The sequence below is a fragment of the Poecilia reticulata genome, linkage group LG5, assembly GCF_000633615.1.
Source record: "Poecilia reticulata strain Guanapo linkage group LG5, Guppy_female_1.0+MT, whole genome shotgun sequence".
NCBI classification, from domain to species: Eukaryota; Metazoa; Chordata; class Actinopteri; order Cyprinodontiformes; family Poeciliidae; genus Poecilia; species Poecilia reticulata.
Window position 1 is genome coordinate 8,649,157 of NC_024335.1, and position 20,415 is coordinate 8,669,571.

The 20,415-nt window shown below is 37.5% G+C and overlaps 1 protein-coding gene across 3 annotated transcripts in view; it reads right to left on the reverse strand.

Annotated features, from left to right (window-relative positions):
* Window positions 1-1,898: 1,898 nt before the first annotated feature.
* ppp1r16b (protein phosphatase 1, regulatory subunit 16B) overlaps window positions 1,899-20,415 on the reverse strand; it is an 85,788-nt gene continuing 67,271 nt past the window's right edge. For all 3 annotated transcript variants that reach the window (XM_008408446.2, XM_008408447.2, XM_008408448.2), the window contains exons 5-11: window positions 18,015-18,118; window positions 10,647-10,771; window positions 6,256-6,384; window positions 6,093-6,168; window positions 5,768-5,897; window positions 5,509-5,644; window positions 1,899-4,592 (exon numbers count right to left, since the gene is read on the reverse strand). In XM_008408446.2, the coding sequence (XP_008406668.1) occupies window positions 4,119-4,592; window positions 5,509-5,644; window positions 5,768-5,897; window positions 6,093-6,168; window positions 6,256-6,384; window positions 10,647-10,771; window positions 18,015-18,118 (1,174 nt within the window). In that variant the 3' untranslated portion in view covers window positions 1,899-4,118. The remainder of the gene's footprint in view (window positions 4,593-5,508; window positions 5,645-5,767; window positions 5,898-6,092; window positions 6,169-6,255; window positions 6,385-10,646; window positions 10,772-18,014; window positions 18,119-20,415) is intronic.

Below are 20,415 nucleotides of genomic sequence, written 5' to 3' on the forward strand. Positions count from 1 at the left end.
CAGCAGCTCTGCTAACATTAAATTCAAATATTTCAAAGGAAATAAATAAAGTCAGGATTACCAAATATGATTAGAATAGAAAAAACATAGCTAAAAAATTTACAGAAAAATAATAATATTAAAATGTGCAAAAAGTAACCAAAATTGATAAACTAGTGCAGATAAAACTAGAATTAACAGTGAGGGGAAATGGAGGGATTTTAATTGAACAACAGTCTGAGTTGGTCAAACCGACAACCGTAAGCGATTTCACAGATATGTAGGAACCACCCAAAGAGCTCTGGCACCTCTGATTTTGGGTCTGGATCTGAAAATGTTCAACGGTGTCTGATTTCTACCATTGCTTAGTTGTAGGCTTCACTGCAACACATCTGTGAGCGTTTCTCTGTCTTCTTTCAGCATCCCTCCTTTTATAAACCCCAATGAATGGTTGGTATGCTTTTGTAACGCTGCTTCTGGATTCAATCCTTGCTTTTCAATGAAGCGGACAGAAGAACCGGGATCAGAGCCAGCTGGCCTGGATTCGGTATTGCTTAGGCACATTAGCAAAGACAGGCAACATGAGGGAGGTTAATGCAGTCCAGAACCTGAGTTTTCAGCACCATTGTTCTCCACTCAGTCTTTATGTTGTGCGTACACTTACTGTCCACTGAGAGGGCTACGGATGAAAAGGGGAGTTCTCTGTTCATTTGCTCTAACAACATCACAGACTGTAAGCTGATATAGATGTTTGACAAATGAGTTTTGGGTTTTTTCCATTGCTTCCTTTATTCAAATCCTTGAGCTGCCTGAAAGGCCACTGTTAATGAGCGTATACTGTCACACTCATTTACAACTAGTAGCAGAAGCACAAAGGCTGAGAACAAATACAAAAATGTTTACGTGTGTTGTTTTCAACCATCCATGTCATTTTCCTCTGCTGTCAAACCATCACGATTCTGAGCTATTATTTCTGTACTCATGTTGTAATAAATCTGATTGGGAGAAAAAGTTTGGATTTTTTTCCCCCCTATTAAGTGTCTTGAGAAAATATTTGCTGGAAATTGGCAAAAGGTAGATTGATAGATGAACTGAATTAAATTGGAATAGAGGATAATCAGAAAAAAAGATGAAAAGAGAAATTATTAAATGAGCGGCCAACGTTTGGCGAAGACCCCAACAGCTGTGCGTAAAGAAAAGAGACACAATCACTTCTTGTTGCACAACAGAAGACCGTTGTAGAATGGATAATGCTGGCATCCAAGGGTGAAAACTACAGATATATTTATAAAAAGTACTGTTTATGAGTACTATTTTAACCTAACGCTAGAAGAAAACCTAATTGACAATATTTGTTTTTTTACCATTTCAGACACCATTTAAAGTTCTCAAAATATACAATTTATTCAAAATATGTTAATGCAGCCATCAATATATTCCAGTAATTACAAAATCAGTAGTTTTTGTTCATTTCATCCTTAAAGACAACAGGGATTGCAGGAAAGAACAAGCATTAATTCATGGACAATTTAACAGATTCTGATCCCTTACTTCTTATAATATTGCTTTATAAAGTCAAAACTCAGACTTTAAAAAAATAATAATACGTGTACTCAGTTTAACAGTTTGGAGAAGCTCAAGTGTCATTGTATCTCAGGTGACATACATTTTAGCCAATAATTTTCAATCTACAGTCACTAAAAAAATKTACTTTTAGAACAATCCAATTAAAAAAAAGATGCTTTGTTGAATCAGAAAAATGATTCAGACTGACTGATTTTTTTAAAAAACAACCAACAGGCCTAAAAAAAATTTAACGTTTTAGATAATGCAAAAAAATTGATCTCAGGTTTGAGAGCCAACTAGGTGCATGCAACAGATTTATAACTACTGGATGACTTAAAAAAAGGGAGCTAGAATGTTTTCTGCATTCCAACCATGAATGTGCAGACATTGTTTATTAAGACAGGTGACTGTATCAGTTCCCCAACAGCAACAACACAGACATATAAAGGCAAACCATGAAAACAGATCCAGGAACACGGACACAAACATATTTATGCACTCATCTGTACACTTATAGAACACTGTACAGGTAATTATAATGGGGAAAACAAAAGAGCATCATGGGTAAACGTAATTAAAAAAGGGGTGGCCATGAAAGACAAACTAATCCTTAATTCTCCAAACCTTAATGCATTTTGTTTTCAACTCAGCAAAGAGTCTTTGGCACAATCGAAACAGAGAGGCTGTAGGAGATCAAAAGGATTAGTTGAGCATGTTTGGAAATACAGATTCTGAGAAGTAAGTAAGAAGGGTGGTACTATTTTTCAGTTTATTGTGAATATGACCTTTCAACAGCTTTTCATCATTGTGTTGGCAACACACACCGATGTGTGTTGCCCATGAACACACATCGGTGTGTGTTCATGAAACCCATATACTTAAACCAATGCATACTAGTTCATGTTTCTTTTTAGTAGTTTCATGAATTATAAAAATAAACTGAAAAATATTTTTATTTTCATAAAACCTTATAGAACAAAAATGATAGACATCTGCTTTATTTTGTATCTGAAAAGTCAGGTACAAAACAATCAACGCCATAAAGGTGAAAAATGGAAAAGAGGCAAAATGACCAGCATCTAGTGACATTGCCATCATGTTGACAGTTATTGAACCATATACAAACAAATTACATAAAGGAAATTTGGCATTATTTATGGCAATAAAAAAATAAAAAACAGTGTTTGGTCTTCCAGTGGTAGTATATATTCATGTGCCATCTGATAGATGGATGCATGCTTGTTATGTGGAGAAGGGCAAGGACTGTATTTCCAAAAATGCTGCACTATTCCTTTACTTTCATGTCTTATTTTAACTAGAAAGTTGATATTTTGAATTTGAACCATTATTGGGAGTTCTAATGACAGCATTGGCTTTTGAAAACTCTTACAATAATTCACCACAATCTCTAATAACAAAAATACAATAACTGGCAGACAGAGGAGCCACACAATGGCTACCAGAAAAAAACCCCAAAAAAACGATAAAAACAAATAACACTGTTATTTGTTGAGACACAAACAGTACCCCACCCTAACGAGACAAGTTTGTATTTAACAACATGTACAGACGTCGGACATCAACTTATGTCTCTTCATCATCAGATTTTTTTTTTCTTTCCGTGTCAAAAGGTGCTCATCTCATACTGCATTCACACTCTCCACATATCCAAATAATAAATACACTCAACTTTAAAGAGCCATAATGTTTTTACACATTAATCTCATAAATAAGGAAATGTACAGCAACCAAGTTTGTTTAAATTATCTATGGGGGTGAGCACAAAGTGGATTATAAAAAATACACAGCATGATCTGTCAGTTAAGGGGTCATATAAGAGGACGGTGAAGGGTAGCCAACATGTTATTCTGACATTTATAAACAGTGCAGGTGATTTACGTTTGTTATCCACTGTGAAATACACTTTTTCCATTAGTTAACACTGTTTTCTGGTATGTATTCCCTTTAACAGTTTAAATGCAAACGAGACTTAAAGACGTCATGCTACGTTTCGCTGTTCCTCAACAACCTTCCTTTAACCCTCCAGTATGATGTTCCTGCACATTCAGAAATGACAAAAACTAGTGAAAAAGGCAGAGTGATGCAGTTGAACTGTCAATTTGTACTGCATGAAAATGATTATTGACCTGATAGCAATCAGTTTACTGAAAAAAACCCCAAAAGGAGCCGTTTCCAGCTCAGTTTGAGGGCGGAACATGCATCATGTTGGGGAATGTCTCTACTCCACTGCATCAAGACTTTTGACATGATTTAAAAAAAACAAAAAACCCAATCTTGGTGAATCTACCAAAGTACTCAGGCCCATTGAACCAGTATCTCCTGTACCTCTGAACTTCATCCAAACAACTCGACTCTGCTCTTTTCCTGCTTCGAGCAGGATCTCTCTGACCGCAAGAGAACTTGCACAGAATGGAAGTGCAACTTTTCTGGACCGAGTTTAAAGTGGACAGAGAACAGGATGTTAAAAACAGGATTACTCTTTGTTTTCTTCCTTCCTCTCCTCCTTTCCTCTTTACTTTTTCTGTTTCGTCAACAGTCACATGATCAAGAGGCTACGACACGCAGCAGCAGGTCCGCGCCTTCGGCTGCTCCTCCTCCAAGGGCTGTTTGAATTTGAGGAGGGGAGGATCGCCGCTGGCTGGCGTGTAGTAAACTGCGTTGCCGTTGGAAGAGACCAGTGGCATCCGAGGGTCCTCAGAGTAAAATTTGGCATCAGAGAAGGAGTCTGTGGAGCCGTTGCCAAGGTGGCCGTTGAACAAAGGGTGATTCAACAGTTTGGCTGCTGCCCTCTGCTTCTTTAACTCCGACAAAGTCTGAGCGCGCTCCTTCGGCGCAACGTCCTCCTGCGAAGGCTGGGAAGTGACGGCCGCGCCCTGACTGGGCGTCGGTGTGCTGCCATTGGAGGGCGGTTGAGGTGGCGTGGACGTCGTGGTTGTGATGAGGCCATTCTGTTTGCCACTGCCATCTTTGAGGATGGCGGGTGTCTTGGGCTTGTCTGGCAGCTCCATAGCTACGACAGGCGTCACCTGCAGAATGTCGATAATGGTTATTATGGTCTTATGTGCCATTTAGTCTATTCACGCCACTTGAGCTTTTTCATATTTCATTACTTTGCAGCCATAAACTGTAGTGTATTTTATCAGGACTTTGCCTGATAGACCAACACAAAGTAAAACATAATGATGAGGTGGAAAGAAAGAAATATGGTTTTCAACATTTTGTACAAACAAAAGTCGAAAAAAAATGCTATTTTGTTCTGGACTTGTTTTAATCTAAGCCATTCCTTTGTAGCTCTGACTCTATCCATGGTTGCTGTCCTGCTAAAAGTCAACCTCCTCTCCATATCAAAATCTCCAAATCAAACACAGATGAACATAATTTCCTAATTAGGTTACTTCTGAATGGTTGCACTAGATTTTATTTAGCTGTATCAGAATAAAGGGGGATAAACACAAGTGCCCCACACCTTTTTCAGATGTTCATGTTTCAAAAATCAACCATTTTTCTTCGGACGCAATTATGCACTTGATCTTGTCCAGGGGAAGTCAACTACAAATACTAGAAATCAAATTTATTATGTATTTATTTATACAATGTACTTATTTTGTAGAAAATGCAGCTGTTCATAAAACGTTTTAAAAAGAGACATAAAATACAAATATTTTAAGCGACCATGGTTCACGTTTATTAACAACTTTTTTGAGCACCTTGCAGAAAATTCCCCTTCAGTTCATGACTGAGTATTTTTAGCATGTTTTGTTTTTCCATTGTGGGTTTCCTCCTGTGTGGCTGTCGGAGGAAGTCTTTATCTCTTGACATACCAACAGTCAACCTGACATTTATGACAGATGGTTATCCTTTTTGCCGTTTAAAAATCACTAATTTTAACATGAGGGAAAAATACACCACAATAATTAGCTTCTTAGTGGAACAACTTCCCACCTGATTATTCTCCTGATCAGACTCTTTCTCCTTCTCCTCCTCCTCTCTCCCTCCCCTCCACACGATGGCCTCAGTTTCGTACTCCTTGCGACACAAGTTGTGTCTGTCTGACAAACTAGCTCGCCGCACCACTTTTCTGTAAACACAGACGAAGTTACAATAAATAAAAAAAAACAGAAAGTCACGTTTATCTTCCAACTAAAATCAAACCCAAACCATGCCGTAGCAGGCTTTAGAACCAGCAGAGGGCAGTACTCACCCACGACTGCCTGCGCTGGAGGTTCTCCTGCACAGTGAGGTCTTGTGTTTGAGCTGAGACTTCATGATGGTGTCATGCTTGTGTTTCAGGTCCAGCAGGATGGCTCTGAACTCCTCATCCTCACACAGATCTTAAGTGGCAAAGATGAAGCACACTGTATGTCAGCTTGGGTAGGGACATGAGATTAGTTAAGATTAATGCAACAAACAGCAAGGAAAAGTGTTAGCGTTCCTTAAAACTTTTAAACCAGTTCATAGTGTGAATAGATCCTTTATCTTAAGCATGATGAAGTCCCTGCAGGGATGATTTGTCTTCTTTAACATACCGATGGGTGTCTCCTCTAGGAAGGTCTTAGCACTGAGACTTGCTCCTTGTGACACCAGCAGCTCTGCCACATGCATCTGAAACAACCACCACAGGAGTAAATGCCACTGATGGCTCAATGTGAACGCTTATCTTCTTCGTGCTTCTTGCTGTGTTTGCTTTACCTGACCCCAGCACGCTGCCGCATGGAGGGGCTGCCATCCATCAGAGTCCCTCAGGTCCGCTCGAGCCCCCGCCTCCAGCAGCAGCAGCTCTGCAGCCTGAACGTAGCCGTTTGCTGCTGCGATGTGGAGCTGCAAAGACGGATTATGGATGATTGTGAAATTTCTGTCAAGTGACTTGGATATGCAGCAGATTTGCTCTGGTGTTTATACATTGTGGCTTAAGATTCCACGCACAAAGATTGTTGCAAACTAATCGCTGCGACAGAGTACAAAAATTGCTGGTTTGTAAGTTTGGGTGGTTCATTTTCAATCTAAAAAATATATCAAAAGGTTCTACAATAGGTGTTGAGTAAAGCAACAAAAATTAAATCAGTTATTGTTAGGAGCTTATCTGCGGTCATTATGTTTCCTGTTTTGCTGGTTGCCATCAGGAATCACTAAAACATCCATTGAATTCAAAACTCTTCTCATGAGACATTAGAAAAACATTTTATAGCCGTGCAAAAATGTTCAGAAACTATGTGAAGATTAGATTTCAGCTGAAAATAGGTACAGTAAGTCTGTTGTTTGCTTCATTTAATATCCAAAGTTTGTTCACATGGACATGTAAAATTTGTTCAAAAATTTAATGGTTGAAAGTCATGTCTACAAAGAAGAGAATAGTATGAAGTTGGCATATAATCTCCAGATGGTCTCCAGTTCTTCTAATATAAATAACCTGCATCTTTTCTTTGATGCGCCAAGCAGATGAACCAAATCTGTTTATTAATTTCAAAACACCAAACAAACATGGAAGAATATTAAACTAAACAGTTTGGGGTTTTAAGAGAACTGAATTCAGAATTAGTTTATTTAAGATAATACAAATAAAACATTTTTTTTCTGTTTTTCTTCTTAGAGTTTGACTCTGTTGTCCTCTGCAGGTGGCCTCACCTATGCAGGATCAGCTGGTACTATGGAAACAACATGTAAAGCTGACAGAGACATAACATCTCTGTTGGTTTGTTTTTGTGTGTGTATAGATGTCATAACTCTGACATACAGACTCACAGATAAAAGTACTAAACATCTTCAAAGGAGCACTTTAGAGCCCTTTTCTAGACATCAGAGAGGAAAAAGTCTAATTTGACCTTATAGATCATGCTTTTGGATTTGCAATCTCTGTACATGGATATACTAAACCTGTAATAAAGACACGATGTCAAGAACACACAATGTAATTTAGTCACTACATGCCAACGTGCATGTAAAATAGAAAATTTAAAAGCAAGTTCTTTCTTTGGCTTTTTATTATTTTTTGTCCCGAGTATCAACTCAGGCTCAACTCATTTTAAACCTGCACTGAAGTTATCCTAAAACCCAAAAACGGCACCTGGTGCCAGATGGTACCTTCAGAGGAAAAGGAAAAAAAACTAAACAAAAAAAAAAAAAACAAAGGGTCAAATTGAGAAATACCATGTAGTTGAAAAGGGCAAACAGAAGCATGTGAGGAATGTTGGGGTCATCCAGTTCATGGAGAGTTGATCTCTGTCTGCTTTTAGAAATATTGGCCGATGCAGCGAGCGACTGAGACCTCCTGTTTCAAGGAGGTTTATAGAGAGTTTATTATAATTGGAATGAAAAAACACAAGTGATCTGTTATGAACTGTACAGGAAACAGATTTCAGGCTCACGAGAGAGGAGCAGATTAGGTTACGTGTGGTAGTCATTATTCTCATCTCATTCACTGGGATTCTTCCTGTTTAAAGGAGGTGGTTCCTCTCCACTGTCACCACATGCTTGCTCAGGCTGATGGATTACAAAGTGAAAGGCTCAAAGAAATTAGCTGGGCTTCCTCTGGTTTGCGTAACCAACAAGCAATACAAGGATTTATTGCATAAAATGTAACGTGATCTGATTAAATGACTCAGTTGTTCTGCAATTATTTGGACTGATTTGAGTTGAACTAGTATGGTAAAGTGCTTTCAGATGACCTTTATTGTGAATTAGATTTTCATAAATAATTGATGTAAATTATGCTTTTAGTGGAAAAAAGAAGTTAATATTTTTTGCCATTTTCTTTTCTCCTGCTTAATTTTACTTCTCGCACAGAAAAGTTTAAACTTGCTGAATATCCACAATTCATAATTTCTGCTGGGTGCATAGCACTTACCCAAAGATTAAGGGTTACCTTGATTCATGTTTGTAAAGTAGTGATCTAACCCTGTAATTTTGATTCGTAATCAGAAAATGGTTCATAGAAGTGGAAGTACATTCACGGATCTCTATTTTACACTTAATCAGCATAATTTATTCACAAATCTATTGAGTGCAGAGTGATTCTGCACATGAAATCCAGGTAGCAGGTCTCAGTGATCATTAATGGTTACATAAAATAACTTAATAAAGTCTTTGTGGCTCCACAAGGAGCCCTGAAAAATCTTTAAATATCTCAAGCTGTTTAGTGTTTAAGGAGTTGCCAAGACTGTGGAATTGCCTCAAATCTAATAATCAACAAGATAACATGTTTGTTATGCTGGCATGGGTGAATATAAAAGTGCTCTAATTAGCATCAAAAGATCTTACAAGTTATAAGCTTTTTCCAGCATCCTTTGAATTGTAAAACGCAGTAGTTTTCTGCCCAAAGAAAACAAGATTCAGATTTATACTGCTCATATTGTGGACTCCAAACAAAACAGAAATGTCGCCCTCAGGTTGCCTCCAAATGTTCCTCTGCAGCTATTCTAGTCTTTCCAAAAGATTTTGAGTGTCTCTATAGGAATCTTTGGACAATTTTCTTTAAGAGCATTTGTGAAGTCAGACACTGATGTTGGATGAGAAGGTATGGTTTGCAGTCTCTGCACTAAGTCATCCAAAAGGTCCTATGTTGAGTTGGGATTAGGACTCTGGGCGGACCAGTCAAAGTCCTCCGCGCCACACCGGAACATCCATGTCTTTGTGGAAGTTCATCCTTGTTTTAGCCATGTCAGACCACAAGACATGAACATCACTACTGCTTAAATAAAAAAATTAAATAAACACAAAATGTATTTCACTGAAAAGCAAAAGATTACTGTTGCATAACATTGTAACCAGTTCCCGTTTTTTCCCCCCGTCTTTCCTGCCAGTGATTTTAATAAGGTATGCTCCATTTTGCTTCACCATGTTCAAAAAAAAGATCATCAGGATGCAAGGCAAAGGGATGAGGAGGTCCAACAGACAATCTGTAGTAAGTATAAAAAGCTTAACAAGGTTATTTCGGGATACTACCTTACTTCGCTATTTCCACCCAGTGATCCGTCACCATGTTTCCACATCGCAGCTAAATCCCTGATACGTAATGAAGACTTTATGTAGGTCCCTGACATTACATCCCTCTTAGGAAATTAAATGTAGATGATTCTTTTCATGACCTTTTCAGTGCATCACTGCACTGATCTGCTATGTTGGGGAAGCAGTTAATTCAGTGCCCCTCTTAATACTGAAAAACTGATTTAATGAGTAAATACAGCTTTCTCAGTCTTTATGCCAGAGCACACTTTCTATAAATGGCTAAGCTAGCAGAACGAGTACTGTCAAACTCTGTTCCAAAGAGTCTGTAAGTTATTAATCCACATAACAAGAATGTGTGCACAATGGCCAGTTTTATAATTCATTAACATTAATTTGTTTTATGCTGTATTGAAATGGTCTTACATTGATTATTGACATGCATAGCTTTTTAATGCACCAATTATTGCTTCAAGCTTCTTTACATTGCTCATGTTCACCACCAGATAACCAGTGTATCTGTAGAGGATTTTAAATCTCAGCTGATTCGCCATAAGAAGGTTTTAATGAGCCTCTAATGCCTGATTAGCTCGGAAGGTTTTACAGCCTCCTGAGACGACGCTGTTGAGAATATAATCTTGAAAAGGTTAACGCGTAACGAAGAAATTTGCTGAATATTTATACATATTTTTCTAATCGTCTCTCTGTTGAAGTCCTCTGTGGAGAACTCAATTTGCATCTGCAAAAAAAAATTACACATTTTCTTCAAAACGACAAATTTACAGATTTGTTTTGGTTTGTACTTCAGACAGTCTTTTTCCAGCTGATTTGTTTGCTTATTGGACTATCAGTGTTAGGGAACTTGGATGTGTAACAGCATATTTGGTTTCACACAAATGAACTGATCTAACAGCAAAAGCATTAAAGTACAAAGTAAATGTAAAGAACAAAATAGTCTGAACAAAAGCTTAGGACAAAATGTCTGCCTTAACAGAGGTATAGCTGCGCAATATTAGGAAACATATTTATCGGTTGATGATATCAGTTACTATTATCCCATCTCACTCTTCTTTTCCTAGAAAGATCCATTTCAAAGACAAACCCTCACAGCCAACTAGTTATGCCTTTGAACAACTTCTTACCAGCGTGGCTCCCTGGGAGTCCTGTTGGTTGACCTCGTCTCCTACTCTCATCATCTCCTGGATGTCTCCCATCATCTTCCTCTCTGTGGACGCCCGTGTCTCATTGATCATCTCCTGAGTGATGCCTGTGCAAATTGCAAACAGAAGCATGCTTAATAAAACCAGGAAAACACTACCCTCCAAGCACAGCAGCTATGATTGGCAGTAGCATGTTTTTAAATTAACACAGGATGTTTCTGCGAGCATAAGAAATTGCTCCAGGCCAAATTAAACTGATTTAAAGAGACAGCAGCACACTCTACTTTTTAATGTGCTGCAGGGATGATACAGCAGCTCTAAGAAAAAGAAACATCAAATGTAACTTTTCTTTTAATATTTGAATGGAATAAATGAGTAAACTGTTTACAAAGAGAGGATAATGTGAAAAAAAGGCTTTTAGTTTGAATATTCAAACAAAATTTTACTTTAAGACATGGGTGCATTGTTGCCTTTCATTGGGGAAGTGTATGGAAGACAAACCTGTAAAAATGGCATTCGCTCCAGAAATAAAAAGCAGAAGCCAACAGGTGTCACTTGACCATGCATAGTTTACTGTCAGGGTCTCAGCTCTATGACCTTTCCCATGACACGGACTTGCAGAAGCCCGCACACTCATCTGAGGATCCACCTTCCTACCGAACGGATTTAAAGATAACCCTCTAGTTTATTTCACACTCTTGGCTGCAGCAGGAACCGGCATAAGACTCAGTGAGTGATTGTGAGGAAAGCTTGACTGAATTCACAATCGGAGTCTTAGCGAGAGAAGCATATAAATCAGCGCTTTTTGTTGGTTTCATGTTCCCTCACATTTTCCTTCTTTTATGTTTTCACTTGTACTTGAATTGAAATCTTTCTCTTTAGTAATGTCACAAATTCTGCGTACCTGTTGAGAGATTTGGTCTTTATGAGCCACAGTTTGAAGATGAGAGAAATCTTTTCACTCAAGTAATAAAAGAGGAAACTATTTCTAATTCAAGGACGGATAATGAAAACACAGCGGCTTATAAAAGAAATCTGTTTTTTTTTTTGTTCCTCATGGAACAAAAATGTAGATTGTTGTAAATACATCTACATGATGGGAGCAAATATTTGGATTTTGCCTTTGATTTTGTTCTAATAGATTTCACTACATCCAGTCTGCAATAAACAAAAACTCTGCACGGTAAATTTGACTACAGTTGTATACAATCAGGCTTTTTATTGCAAAAGTATCATATTTTGGTTAATTATCTTATTAAAGATTCAATATATGCTTCACATTGGTACCACTTCTACACAGTTTACCTAAATGATGCACAAATATCACAATGGAATCACCTAAACTTATATACCGATATACCAATACTCTGTTGGCACCGAAGAAGATTCGCTCACCTCATCATGCTGAGTGCTTTAACTGTCAGCAGTCCAAATGTTTTCCAATTAATTCAGCAGGGTTCTTATACACCAGATGGTGAGGCAATCAATACATTTTGACAAAGAAAAAAACTAAAGGTGTCAGACAATAGGCAACTCTCTATCCTTGTGCAGTAGCACAATGTAAATGTTAAATCCTTCACTGAGACAAAGATGGACTATGCAAAATGATGACCAACTTTAAATCATGCACATTACATAGATTTGACTGAATGTGATCCATATCTTTGAGCTCAGATAAAAGTAACACAACTTTACATGATAAGAAAAGAAAACAGTGTGACAGTATATTAAATGTAATATATATATATATATATATATATATATATATATATATATATATTGCACTGCATGCACCCTGTGCAAGCAGTTCAAAACTTTAACATAATATTAAGGATGCACTGCCACCAGTGCCAGGAGTGAAAAATTACTGCTATGAGACTATCAACACTTGAAAAATATGATCTGATAGTACTGCTGCCTTGCAGCCAGAAGGTCCTGGGTTTTAATCTTGGCCTGGGATCTTTTTGCATAGAGTTTGCATGTTCTCCCTGTAATCTGGCTTCCTCTCACAGTCCAAAAACATGATTATTAGAGCAACTAGTTTCTCTAAATTGACACACTTAGGGATCAGTGTGTGTGTGCATGATAGTGGCTGTGATGGACTGGTGACCTATCCTGAATGCCTCTCGCCCAATGACTGTTGGAGATAGGCACAACCTGCAACCCTGCAAGGATAAACGATATAGACAGTTGGGTGGATAGTTATGTGGTCAAGCACTTTGGTGGAAAACCCCGTAAGAGATCCAATAACTATTTTCAGCCCATATTGTGTCTCAAACATAAGATACATGTCTTTACAGCTACACATCTTATGTGTATTTGATAAAAATGTGACTTGCTGATGCCAGTTAAAATTTAATTAAGGAAGAACCAAACCACTCCAGTTGTTTGTGTTGTGGCCGGTCAAGAGGACCATGTCTTCCTCGCAAACAGGTAGAGAGATTGCCTCATTATCACTGCGACTCATTGCAGATCATCTCTTCTCTACAGGGGGAGGATCAAGGCAGAGTCGGATCAGTCGATGCTGCATATTAAGCGCTCTGTGTGTTTGGGACAGGCTGTGTGTGTGTGCCTGTCCCCGCAATGTCTCTGGAGATAGAAGTCTTATTTCCCACCGCTGTGCAGAGAACATTACAAGAGCAATTAGCAGAGCTGGACTCCCTTTGATCAGCGTAATAATCATTCTTCTCACCTACTGTACCGCTATCTGCATTCTGCAGCTCCACTGATCCTTTTGTATGCCGAGAAGCTCATTTTCGAGTGTGTGTTCACCCTCTTCAGACCCCCAGTTTGTTTGTGCTTCCATCACTGGCTCCAAACCAGGATCCAGCCAACACAAGGTGGCATCATGTGCCCCATTTATACGGATAACAGAAAACCAAAGCTATTAACTCAGCTCTTGTTTGCAAGACAGAGCTTATCATAACAGAGTTTTCCTGGCCTTTAATTATCTGAGGGAATATGAAGAAGATTTATGATGCTCCAGCATCCTCCTGCCTCCACACAGTGATGTTTACCACCAACCAGCCCAGTGATTCGTTTACTTGGATGCTGAAGGGCACCTTTGCATCCTTTACAAGCATGCAAACAAGCTAAACAACTTCCCACAGACCTACACGTATGCAGTCATGGTAAAAAAGAAAGTACACTCTACTTATTTTGTGTGTATTCAGGGGTTTTTCCACAAAATCTTCAATTATGTTAGGGTGACGTCTGAGATGTGCAGTTCTGCACACTTGGTTTTGGATTTTAATAATATCAAAACCTAGAGAAGATCAGATAATTTATACATTAAAAGCACAGAACTGACAGAGGGATGACATCTCTTTTTAGTATGACTGTATATCACATAAAAGACACTGGTTAAGCAAAGAAAATGAGCAAAAAAAAGGAGCCGAGGTTCAAAGAAAAACTGAAAAATCTTTAAAAAGCTTGGGGATTACATGAAAATCTCACTCCCTGGAGGCAGTATACAGTATAAAGAAGTTCAAGGTATTGCTTTTCACCCAGTGAAGTAACTGACATTCAGTCTCAAAGTTTATGTCTTTAGTGGCCTTCATTGATTTTATTTGAATTTCAGTGTAGAAGCACATGAAACGTTAAGCTTTCATCACTTTGCAGTGTCAACTAAGATGGTCCTTTTCACCTCTTCTCAGAGCAAACCAACATTTTTCCCTTCAGATTTTAGCAGTCCGCTCTAGAGATGTGATTCCTGCCATATTTCTTACAGTTCTAATCACTGTGTGTGTGAATAAATAAATTTGGATCTCTGTTTTTTGGCAGTCTAAGTTGATTTAATTTTTTTAATTACTGCTATACATATGTGGTTTGTGGAAGAACAGCATGAAAGCCAGATTATAGTATTCAAATGCACTTAGGGAGAAGGACCTTGCCGGTTTGGTTACATGTTCACTGGCTTGATGAAAGTAAAATTAAAATGTTTAGCCATAATAACCATCATCACATTTGGAGGAAAGAGGGAGAGTCTTACAACCTAGGAACATTATAATGTGTGAGCATTTTTGCTGCAGGGATGGCAGCAAAACACTCAGTAAAGCTCAGTCAGACCAGTTCTCTCTGGAGGAACAGGACAAAATTCCAGAAAAGAAACGCAATATCCAAAGCATCTCGCCCAAGTCATATATAAAGGATATTATTTCTTTAAATCACCACCTCCACAGGTTCCTCAGTCGTCCCCAGAACAGAACCAGCCTTCTTTACCAAGCTGCTGAGCATTTTTAAGTCCCTGGTTCTACTGCTGCTGCTCTAACAGGTGGTAGCAGAAGATATTACGCTCTCCACAACAGACTTGTAGAAGACATGCAGCATCTTGCTGCAGACATGGGAGGATCTAACCTTACCCAAGAAGTAAAGTCTGCTCCATCTCTAATAGACAACTTGTTGCATATCCACTCCGGTCCGTTTTCCAAGTGAACACCAAAGTATTTATACTCCTCCACCAACTTTCCATGATGGAAATGGAGCTCGACATACTCATGTTCCTGAAATCTACAGTCATCTCCTTTGTTTTGTTCACATTTAAAATAATGTGATTGTTCCCACACCATGCCACAGAGCGCTCCACCAACTCTCTGTAGTCAGTTTCTTGATCATTTCTGACAGACCTGATGAATGCAGAGTCATCTGAGTATTTCTACAGGCCACAGGAATCTGTTTTGTACTGGAAGTCTGACATATACAGCGTGAAAAGGAATGACGAAAGTACAGTCCCCTGTGACGCTCCTGCATTTCTGACAACCTGCTTCATTTATTAACCACCAGACATTTTGGCATTGTGGGAATTTATTTAATCCTAGGTAATGTAAAACAGGAAATGCTTAATCTGATTTAATGCTGGTAAGAAAAAGGTTATGTGTCTTTATATGTATTTTATGTAAATATCTAGTTTCAACTGTATTTCAGCAATAGAAAAATAAGAATTCATGACAGACAATCTCAAAATGTATTGCCCTTCAAGCACTAAGATTCCTCTGTTACAACAATGCTTGTAAAGGTCAAATATCCAAATATCTTCAAGTCAGTTTGTGGAGAAAGACAAAGACATTCAGAGATCCTCTTTGGAAGAGGAAACGCTTTTCCCTCACGCCCTATTTCTGCAGTAAACACAACACAACACCATATCCTGCTTACACAAACTCTACATTTACAAGTATTGAAAAAAATAATAATAATTCAGTGTTTACTGGACTTTAAAGGCCAACTATTTCCTGGCGGGTGGCAGGAACGTCTTGCAATCTCCGTTCCTCCAGCAGATGCTCCTCGTTCTGCTCAAGTCCAGCAAGCAACCCAATGGGTTTATTTTTGCTCATTAAACTTACGAAACTCAGCCAAATTGCTAATATATCTACAAAAATGCTAATCTGCTCTTGCAGTGGATTATATTTCAGCAGCCAAAGAACATGTATCAAGTCTTCTTAAATGCAAAAAAAAATCGCTGCCAACAAGATTTTCTTCCTTTACCAGCTGTAGTCACGCATGGCAGTCTGTAAATGTCACTATTTACCCAAGAATAAAAACAAAAACATTGACAAGCTTACTCCAAGCTAAATACAGCCGTATCTCGCCAAAGCACATATTTGAAACACATCACACGCCCCCCTCCTTCATTCTTGCTGATCTGCAGTCTGTTTTGTCAGCACTGCTCTCCTTGAGCTCTCTCTCACTAATATCACAGACAAACTGCGCCGGCTGCAGCTGTTTACTGTGCCGCAGCATGAATATACAGCCACCTAATCTGCATCCCATCGAGAGAGAGAGAACACGTGAGCTGTGAATATATTAGGAGTTTACCCAGAGAGCCGGTCCTAAATCTGAACGAGACTCTTAAAAGCTGAGTGTGGTCTCAGCTCTGCTGCTGGTTTTCTCTGCAATCTGTACCTGTGCAGCCCAGAGCAGGAGTGTAAAAATTACTTCAAGCTGCAACACATGCTGACTGCGTCCTGTATAAATTGGATTTATAGTAAAATAATCAAATATTTATATATGAACATGAATAAAGAGTAAGTAGCTGATGGGGGGAAAAGGAAAAACAAAATTAAAGGAAGTAATTTAACTTCAAAATATAATAAAAACAAGGCGGATGTTGGAGATAACATCAACAGTCTAAATATTTTCCATTTGAGTTCTGTTCTGAAGTCTTCTGAAAGTTACAGAAAAATATTTTCCATCAGAGATGTTTAAAATCATTAAGGCTATTTCAACATCTCCTTCTGGGTGTTTTCTGCAGACTCCATCTTTGGGGATTAATGGCTCCCTTCAGATTATAGCTCTGTGATAAATACAAGCACACACACTTTCTTCATGGCACACTATTGGAGGCATATGGTAATTACACACGAGGGATAGGGTGTGATAGGGTGTGATAAAATGAATCAACTCACATCGATACATGGACGGTGTGAGCACTTTAAATAGAGCCAATATGAAGAGAAACAGTTTTGGGGATTTGATCTTCATGCAGATGTTTTCACATTTTTACATCAATAAAAGTTGATCCATTGCATAATAATACTCTTGACACTTTATTTAGGAGCATCCTGTGAATGTGAAAGGACATCAATAATTTAGCTTTACCAGTATTTTAGAATTTTTAATATGCAACATTTTCAAATTCATTTTGTCCTTTTTTGATTTAATGCCTATATCTTTTGACTATTCCTGTATCTATTCTTTGATTCTTTTAATTTGTATGTATTTATTCCTGTATCTCTCTGTTTCTATTTATGTGTTTCTGCAATTTACTCAATATTAGTTAATTTGTTTCCAGCCATTGTTTCAGGCATAACAAGACTATGTATTATTGTGTTTATGAAAAGCCTTGAAGTTGTTTAGTACTAAGGTTTAATTTATTTAGTAAAAAATCTAGGTTTTTAATCCTATTCCCCAAATAACTATACTTACTTAAAAATCTGCAGTGATGGTATGAGAGACTTTTTATCCAGTATATTTAAGCTTATTCCTTCCTTCTGTTGGAATGGCCTTGCAGCAAGGCTATTTAATTTTTTAATCTTTTTCATAATTTTAACGTCATTTTCTTTCCTTCTGTCTTTCTATTTTCTTTTTAACTTAGAACTGCTTAGTGTATAAATTACACCAATCAAAGAAAAGAGAAGACATAATCTCAGTGTTCAATACTACTTCAGCAAAAAGAGGATTAGTTGATGAATTACTGCAGTTAAAAAAATAATTAGTAAGATCATCCTAAACATTAAAATTGTGGTATTTTACTCAATGACATAATCCTGTGCACTCTATTCAAATCACTAATTCTAGCCAAACTCAAAAATGAGTCTTCAGATTCTCTATCATTTTTTCATTTCCGCGCCCTACCTCTGTTGGCCATGGCCGTCTCTATGATGTCCAGCGTCGGGTCGTCCTCACACAGGTCGTAAGGCATGTTTCCGTCTGAGTTGACTGCCAGAAGATCTGCACCACTGTAGGAAATGAGCAGATTAATATTTAAACCAATATATAACATTCATTTGCAAAAGATACTGTGTGGATTAAACACTAAAAACGGTTTAATATATTAATGAAAGCTTCAGCTGTTATAAATGTTCTCCACAGATGAGTTAAAAAATGCTGAAAGCTCATCGTCACACTGACCTAAAAAGTAAGAAAATAAATAATTTGATGACAAAAATTATATTAAATAACATCAATAATATAAATACAATGATAAAACAGATATTTGCTCAGCAGTCATATATATATATATATATATATATATATATATATATATATATATATAAGCTTTATTACAGCTTTCCGTCTTCATAAACAGAAACAATGTGGGTGTGATTAGTTTTCTCTCATTTCTCTGATGTTACTTTTTGTGCCTGTGCATATCTTGATGTTATATCTTCATTAAGCTGTAATTAAAGCCTAATAAAAGCCATCTCATTAAGTCCTGATTAAAAATGTCAATGTGTGAGTCACACTATCCCAGCCATTCACGGTTAATTTAGTTGACGAAGACAGGAGCTTGTGTCAGCGCTACTGGATTATTAAAAGCATTTTCATAATAAAGATGGACAGCAAGTCAATCAGTGACTGTTCTTCTATGACATCATGTCCAAGGACAGGACAGAACTCATCGATATATATGTCAACTGTGTCCTCCTTTGTTTTTTTTATACAGATCACACACTTCTGCCACGAATTGATCCTTTTCTTTTTGTGTTGGTCTCCTTTTTCATGAATATCCCATTTTTCATCACGTTATTAAAGTGGGATTGCAATTTTCTCCACTGCTAGATGCATTACCATCCATATTGTCGCTCCATAGTGAAGCCAGTGTAATTTTTTTAGACAGAAAATTGTCCTTTTTCCTAAAAGGAAGTCACGGGAAATCAATTCAGGCTCCAAAAAATTGCTTTTTTGTTATCCACAGCTGCATATAAACCTAAAAACACACAAGCCTTAAAATGTACCAGTGCTGATATTTTCTACATGGGCCTTATGATTCCCGACCTTCCCTTACAGATATTATTGCTTCTGCAAGTTCAGATTCAAACTGTTTAAAATCTCTTTGGATTTTCTCTTCCACTTGAAGACATAAAACTAGTAATGGGTGACACTAACCCAAGATGTTATTGAATTTATTGCAAACACAATAAAAGTAATTATTTAAAAAAAAAAAAAAAAAGCTTTACAAAATCTGATCTAAAATAAAACTCATCTATTATCAAACAGTAATGTAGCTCAACTGTCAAACAGCAATTATTTACAGCTACATTAAACCAATACAGAAAAATAATAATAATCCGATTCCTACGGTCAGTTTTGGAGGTCATTGAGTTTTTTTGTTAGAATCAGAAGATGAATCATTCTTATTACAACAATTTTTTATTTTAAAGCAATTATAACTGATGCAATAACTGCACATCCTGAGCAGAAACCTAATGTGTAAATCCCTGAAGCTACCTACATTATTTTATCACTATATCTAGTAAGTATTCATCACCGTATACCGCCTTATCTTGTTGCTGCTCTGTCATGTGCATTTTAGTTCCTTGTTGCTATTGTGGCTCACACACCAGGCTCAATCAAAAGTCAGGATTCCTACATAGATTCCAAAAGCATCGTTGTTGTGTGATTTTCTGCTGGATTTGAGCTCAACTCAGGCGCCTTTCCTGTATTTTGCTGGTGGTTGAGGGGTTTCTCCAGTATGTACCCTTTGTAGGCTGTGCTGGAGAAGCCCTCCGACTGCAGAGATATCCCAGTTAAACCACTCTGCACATTCAGCAAGAAATATCTGGCACTCATGCATGAAAACAGCTGAGCTCAATGCATGTAAGGAAATGAAATGTAATGAAAATATTTTCTTTAACCCTTTAAGTATGCTGACATCCTCAACCATAGGAGTTATTAAACATTTATAATATTTGTTTAAAGGTGTTGATGCTTTAACTTATTTCAAGAAATATTCATATTACATATTATTAAAGACTCAATATCTGGAGTAGATGACATTTTATTCATGTCACAAAAATGGCATAATGTTATTTTTAGACCCTTTAACTTGAACAAATTGTTTTCCTTTATATACTCTTAAAATTATTAGCTGTGTATTGGATAAACATTTGAAATTTTCTTATGTCTGATCATCTTAATCACCCACAAGATTGAGATGCAGCGGTTAGGCTTTTCCCTGCTCATTACAATTTATGGTTGTGTTGATGTTTATGGATTGAAAATTGTGGACATTTTATTTTGATACATTATTTTG